The sequence below is a fragment of the Lampris incognitus genome, chromosome 19 (assembly GCF_029633865.1).
Source record: "Lampris incognitus isolate fLamInc1 chromosome 19, fLamInc1.hap2, whole genome shotgun sequence".
NCBI classification, from domain to species: domain Eukaryota; kingdom Metazoa; phylum Chordata; class Actinopteri; order Lampriformes; family Lampridae; genus Lampris; species Lampris incognitus.
In genome coordinates, this window is record NC_079229.1 from 29,155,378 (window position 1) to 29,162,642 (window position 7,265).

General features: G+C 51.9%; 1 protein-coding gene across 1 annotated transcript in view; it reads right to left on the reverse strand.

Annotated features, from left to right (window-relative positions):
* adarb2 (adenosine deaminase RNA specific B2 (inactive)) overlaps nt 1-6,814 on the reverse strand; it is a 198,784-nt gene extending 191,970 nt beyond the window's left edge. The window contains 1 exon segment of the mRNA XM_056299237.1: nt 6,712-6,814. Coding sequence (XP_056155212.1) covers nt 6,712-6,814 — 103 coding nt within the window.
* Nucleotides 6,815-7,265: the final 451 nt, after the last annotated feature.

Below are 7,265 nucleotides of genomic sequence, written 5' to 3' on the forward strand. Positions count from 1 at the left end.
CACATACAGGTTCACACTCATGCACAAACACGCCAACATATACATGTCAATACAAGGACACACACAGGCACGTACACGCATGTACGCGCGCACACACACACACACACACACACACACACATAATTATGCCCCCCCCGGTAAGGCACAGCAACACGTGCATTAGCGGGGTAACACAACGTTACACGTTGTCAGCTTTCCAGCCCCGCAGCAGTTGCTGTTGAGAAAGCTGTTGGCGAAAGAGTGATGGCGCACACGCTACATGACGGGCTCAGCTTAATTCCTGCAAAAATGTTGTCATGGCAACAAGTTATTTGTTGTCGCGTACACGCCGAGCACTCAGACTGTAGGAGTCAGTCTGGGAATAGACCAATTAACTTAAGTCTCAGCGTGTGAATTCGTGCACAGCGCGGCGGCGGCGGCGGCGGCTTGGACTCGTACTCGGCGTGCTCGCCGCCTCGCGAGGCAGCCACCTCACAGCTCACGTGTGTTATTGAGACGTTTCAGCATGAAACGTGTTTTCCCCGCCTGAACTTTAAACACAAACCCCGACTGCCAAGCTTCCAAAAGCCGAGAGGGACTATTAAGAGATAATTACTAATTATGCTAATGTGCAACAAAAAAAAGAAAGTTGTGCCGTTTCTTTTTCCTTGGTCATTTCATCAGCCGTCCTCGAGAGGGCGCAGTGGTAGTAACCCCCCCCTCGGCCAAACGTGTCGGCCGCTAGAGGGCGCCGCGTTTTTCCGGCCGCTCCCTTCATCGGGAAGCGCGCGTCAACGGGGGAAGCCGCGCGTGCGCGGCGCTCTCGCGCCGTCGGCGGTGACCTTCATTAACCTCGCGAGTGCCGGCGGTGTTTTTGTCACACTTCCTAATGCGTTTATCTGCACAAACACAAACAAACCTGACAGAACTGTTTGGGGGCTAGCGCCCCCGCACTCCACTTCTGTGGAGTACATCTTGCCACATCTGCACATCTGCCCCCCCCCCACAAAAAAAAAACGAAAATAAGCAACATAAACTAATCTGACATTGGGCCGTCCCGGAAGTAGGAGCGGTGCAGGGACTCCTGTGCAGAGCCGCAGCCCTGCAGGGAGAGAGGCCACATTAACACACTACCACACTACAACTAAACGCCGGGACGGGGGAGGCCCTGCATGTGTTAGGAGTCCTCTGCTCGTCTGCAGCTGCTGCGCCAGGACTTAACGACTGGATCCCATATGTACATGTAGGGCCGACAGAGGACGCACGGTTAGGGTGCAGAAACACATATGCTACAGTTGCTTTTTATGTCGGTTTGTTTTTTAACATATTTTTTTTCCCTCAGTGCTGAAATGTGCAAGCTAGCGCTAGAAACTGAGCAGGAACAAAGTCCGTCACTTGCTCCGATGAAGAATCACTGCTTTTACAGGACAGATGGGACATCATCAGAATCAGGCTCAGAATCAGACTCAGAATCGGACTGACTCGGAATCAGAATCAAACTCAAAATCAGACTTACTCAGAATCGGAATCAGAATCACTCAGAATCAGACTGACTCAGAATCAGAATCAAACTCAAAATCAGACTTACTCAGACTCAGAATCAGACTCAGAATCGGAATCAGACTCAGACTTACTCAGAATCAGAATCAAACTCAAAATCAGACTTACTCAGAATCAGACTCAGAATCAGACTGACTCAGAATCAGAATCAAACTCAAAATCAGACTTACTCAGAATCAGACTCAGAATCGGAATCAGACTCAGAATCAGACTCAGGATAAGACTGACTCAGAATCAGAATCAGACTCAGAATCAGACTCGGAATCAGAATCAAACTCAAAATCAGACTTACTCAGAATCAGACTCAGAATCGGAATCAGACTCAGAGTCAGACTCAGAAACATGACACCAAAATGAGCCTTTGTGCAACACAAAAGACACAATGCTGGTCATGGATATGCTTTTCCCAAGAGAATTGATTTACAAGGTCTCGAAAAGAATACGGTCTCAGTTCATGCCCCCCCCATCCCCCACCCCCTCCTCGCTGTATCACCAGCATCAAGTGAAATGGGGGGAGGCGACAACCTGGCTCGAGCTCAAGTCTCGTCCCCCTCCTCGCCCACCGCCAGGCAGCGCACGGGGGGAGCCGACCGTCGGCAATCGACACCTCCACCCGCCCAATGGCACGACGACGACGACCCCTTCTCCTGCAGCCGCGAGCCCCCCGGCGGGGAGGCACTGACCCGTGTCCTCGTCCTCTGCCCCGCCCCCTCAATTCAAGCCCCCCCGCCCCCGCGGGACGACAGCATCAACTAAGTGGTACATAAATTACGCGACCCTCCGTGTTTTCCCAGAATGCCCCTCGGCGGGGAGATATACTGTGCTCTCGGTGCGACGAGAAGACGCTGTACGCTGGAAGTAAAGGGGTGATGAGCGCGGCTGTAAAAACATAACGCTGACCCATAAATCTCTGCGGTACTTATCTTTGTTCACCTAAAAAAAACAAAACACACACACACACAGTGGAAAATGGGCGCACATACGCGACCCTTCAGGGAAGGAAAGGTCATGACATGCCGGGGGGAGGGGAGGGGAGGGGGGGCGGACCGGATGATATGGTGGCGCTGCAACAAATAGGCCGGTCAAAATGTCGCGGGAGCTGACGTGACGCATTAAGGACGCGTGATGTTGGCGCACCCGGATGTGCGGCGCACCCGGAAGGGGTGGCACGTCGGGGAAACTGCACCGAACCCCTCTCCCCCCCCTCCCCGCGGGACGGAAAGATGGCCGCGATTAATTCAGAGGCGGGTAGCTACACCAGCATGTCTGCGAGACCCCTTGGTGCTGTGACGGGGCTGTTGTGGTCCAGGAGAGCAAGTGGGCCAACACGATGCGCGAGGACAATGGCGGCAACGCAACGCGCGGCGCTGCCGGATGCAACGTGGACGATACTACGGTTAACCAATGACAGGTTACGCCCTGCAGCGGATGTGCTGGCAGACCAACGAGGTTGGGACTACGGATTATGAATGGAGGGTCCCTTTTCCAGGAACGCTGATAGTGTATACTAATATAAGATAGTGTGTACTTTACGGTATAGTGGGAGTATATAGCATTGTATATGGACATGATGGGTTGTGGAGTCGTGGTCTAGTATAGTGTGTGTGTATAGTACATGGTATAGATATAGTGTATAAGCAACGTGGTACCATATATGGGCATAGGTTGTTGATTACGCAACCGCAACAAAACTTTGTATAGTAGTGACGTAGCTGTTGTGCAATGCATGCATGCGTGCCTGCCTCTGATGTCCTGTTTACTGTTGCATTCATTTCTTCTGTCTTTTTTTGCATGCGTGCGTGCGTGTGTGCGCGCGCGCGCGTGTGACGTCTGCAAAGTGCTAGACGCTGCCGTGAACTGGGGTCACGTTCCTCGTGCGCGTGGGCTCACTTGGCCAATAAAGTTGATTGTCATCCTGACGTTCAGAGAAAGGCCTTGCTGATGACACTCGGAGGCAAGACGAACTTGCCCCGGCGGTCACTTGCCCCACTTGCCCCTGTTGATCTCCGCTGTGCGCGTTTGAAATGTATTTGCTGCAGATTTCACCGCCACCCGGGGGGAGGGGGGGGGGACAAAAAGAACAATTGTAGGAGGAAGAAAAAAACAACAAACAAAACAAAAACCATTAATGAAATCTGGGGTGAAATCTGCTTACAACCTTTTGGACACGCACACACACACACACACACACACACACACACACACACACACACACACACACACACACACACACACACACACACACACACACACACACACACACACACACCCGGGTTTTAATACAGTCCATCTCCCAGTAATCTGCTGCTGCGTGTCCTGCAGGGATTAAGTCCCAAATGCCGCGCAGTAATCTCTTCTGCCCTTTTTACCACAAGGACTACGGAAGTAATTGAACTCTCGCGATGATCCCTGTGTATTAGATTGTCTACGAAACATCCCCATAATAATAATAATAATAATAATAATAATAATGATAATATCATTATCAGCAAGAATATCCATCGCGTGTCTCATTTAGGCTCCTTAAAAGGGAGCTCGCGGTGTGAATCGGGGAGCGCCCCGTCGCTCTCCATGCGCGGGGGGGGGAAAAAAGGGGAAAACGGACCGGAACTGACACACGAGCAACGCGCGTGTCGTCACGTTCGGGGTGTCGGTTGTGTCGCTAGTGTGTGGTCTACGAAGCGAGGGGCCCGCGTGCTCGGGCTCCGGAGGGAGTCCGAGGCCGTATCAGAGGCTGGCAGAGACGCCGTTAACGTACAGCGGGCCCCCCCCCCCACCGTGTCGTGTTATCACAACGAATCGGCGCCACCGGAAACACGCTGCGCGCGCACGCGCGCGCATGGTGCGCGCAACTCGTATGCAAAGCGTAATGTTGCGGAACCGATGCCGTCCTTTCCATTATGTAAATACATTCGCCTCGGCCCTATGTATTTTATGTATCGCCCCCCCTCCCCCCTTGTCTCAATTACTGGGGCTATTAAAAAAAAATCGAGATATGCAAATGAGGCGCGGGTGTCTGTTTGTAGTTTGATGACGAGTGCGAAGTGTTTACGGAGCAGACGTCTTCCAGCGTGCGGTGGCAATCTGAGACCACACACACACGTGTGTGTGTGTGTGTGTGTGTGCATCTTTAAGGATGAACAACAGTGTGCACCTTTCTTAGTGTTTTCCCCTTCTTGCTCGTAAAGGTGACTGAAAATTCACATTAAAAAAAAGGGTCCATCAGAATCTCTGCTAGCAGCTGTGACCCTGTCCAACAGCAAATTAGTATTTAAATGACACAGTTTTGTTAAGGGGGGTGTTTATCACGCAAGAACCCCCCCCCCAAAAAAAACACAAAAAACAAAATGAAGGGTGCTTATCTGAGCAGGAGCTTGGACTCCTCGCCGAGTGAGAGAAACAAGCAGAACAGAATATAGTCAGACTGCAACACGCTGGCCAAAGACCCCGGATGCAGTTGGACAACTGTTTGGCATCTTCAGGATTCAAACTCTTACTCCTTTTCTTTTTCTTTTTTGTTTTTGTTGTTTTGTGCATGCCTCGTTATCCATTATTGGCCCGGCGATTACTCTGCAGCACCTTTGCACCCCGATTTACTATTCAGCAACCCCTGCCTACGTCTCGGAGGGAAAGGGAAGAATAAACGATGCTGTGAGGAATGAGCACTTTGCAGGGCACACTGGAGGATCAGATCCGGGAGAAGGGAAGAAAAACAATAGATGTGATATTAGTTTTAAAAAAATGTTTTTTTTTCTTCTTCCTTTTTGGGCTCATTTTTATTATCCTGCAGGCTGCATGTCAGGACACACACCGGGCGTCGGTGGCTCGTCGATACCGAGGACGCCACACAACATGTTGTCGTCAAGCAAACGTTAATTCATTTACAGGTTACTGGCTGCTGTGTGATTACACTCATTGTTTGACAGCTGTGTGTTTTATTATATATATATGTGTGTGTGTGTGTGTGTGTGTGTGTGTGTGTGTGTGTGTGTGCACAGAGTACACACCGGATTCGAACCTGAAACCTAAGAAAACAGCACATAGCTGCAGGCTGCATTCATATTGTTGTACTATATATATATATATGTATGTGTGTGCATGTGCGTGTGTATATATATATATATATATATGTGTGTGTGTGTGTGTATATGTATATATATGTGTGTGTAAATATATATGTATATAATATATATGTGTGTGTATGTATATATATATAATATATATATATATGTGTGTGTGTGTATATATAGCATGGTTTGTGTGGTGATTGGAAAGCACGGGTGAAACCGTGGTGGCTAAGGCCTTGCTTTATTTTGCAGGTAAAAGAAATATTTCTCAAATTTGAGGACCGGTTGTTGGGTTGAAACAAACCGCAGCCACGGAGCTGAAGTGGCAATAAAACGGATATAATTCGGTTTAATGCGAAATAAACGGATGGGGAAAAAAGGGGGGAATTTAAGCCTGGTGAAACCCACCGAGCGGAACGTTGACTTTTCTTGTAAAAAAGGAAGAAGAATCGTTACCTTCAGCCACGACGGAACAGCTCAACAAACTGATCACCTCTAATTTCCGGGTCACGCCGTCGTCGCTAATTAGCCGCCCCGCGGTTTATTATTCCACAGGTTCCCCTCTCGGATGGGACACGGGGGGGGGGGGGGCGGCTGCGGCCACACGTGCTCAGCTGCACCGGCGCTCGCGCGGAGACCGGACCGGCGGAGTCAAGAGGAAGTGGATTAAACCAACCCGCTGAATTTGCGACCCGAGCACGAACCGTCCTCCCGGATCTCGGAGGCCAAGGCGGGGGACTGGAGGGACAAAGGACGCGGCGACAACTTCCAACTTTACAACGCGGGGCGGAGGAGGGGGAGGAGGAGGAGGGGGGGACGATGCGCCACGGAGCCGGTGGCGCTAGCGCCTGCCTGTTGTCAACCGACCGGGCTGCGTTGTCGTCCGTTACACATCCGGATACGTCCACATACTCCGCTCCGGGGGGGGGAGGGGGGGGGGGCGCCGCGTCCGCCTCGCTCGGCGGCTTCAAGCCGCCGGACCACGACACGCGCGCGCGCGCGCCGCCGAACGAGGCGGACGCGGGACCTCTCTGCGCGCACAGCCTTTGCACGGGAAGGGGAGCAAATACGCGGTCGACGGGTGGCGTAGGGGGGGGGGGGTTACCTTTTCTCTTGGACCTCCTCCTCCTCCTCCTCTTGAACTTGCACTTGGTTTGCCCGCTCGTAGCTCCCGACGCGCGGCTGTTGTTCCCGAGCACCGATGCCATCGGAGCGACTCGCGGAAGGAAACTTGGACCGTCCCTCCTCTCGGCACTTTGCCTCGCGCCCGCCGCGGCTCCCCGCTGATGCCGGCGAGAGCCGGTGACGTCGCGGATATTTTCGACTCTTGCTTGTTTTGGTTTTCTTCTTCTTCTTCTTCTTCTGTCTCTCTTTTTTTTTCTTCTCTTTTTTTATCCCTCCTGAACTCAGTCGGGGGGAGTGCCTCTCTGTTAACGGACTCCCTCCTCACCTCCTGCACGCCTCCTCCTCCTGCACGCTCTCTCGGTGAGACTGGATTCTCAACACAACGTGTGAGTGATATCAGCCTCGCTCACTGATACACTAGGCTCTCTCTCTCTCTCTCCCCCTCTCTCTCTCCCCCTGTATGTGTCTCCCTCGCTTCGCAGAGGACGTGTGCGCGGATCGCTCGGGTTCTTCCACCTCTGCAGAAATTTTGGG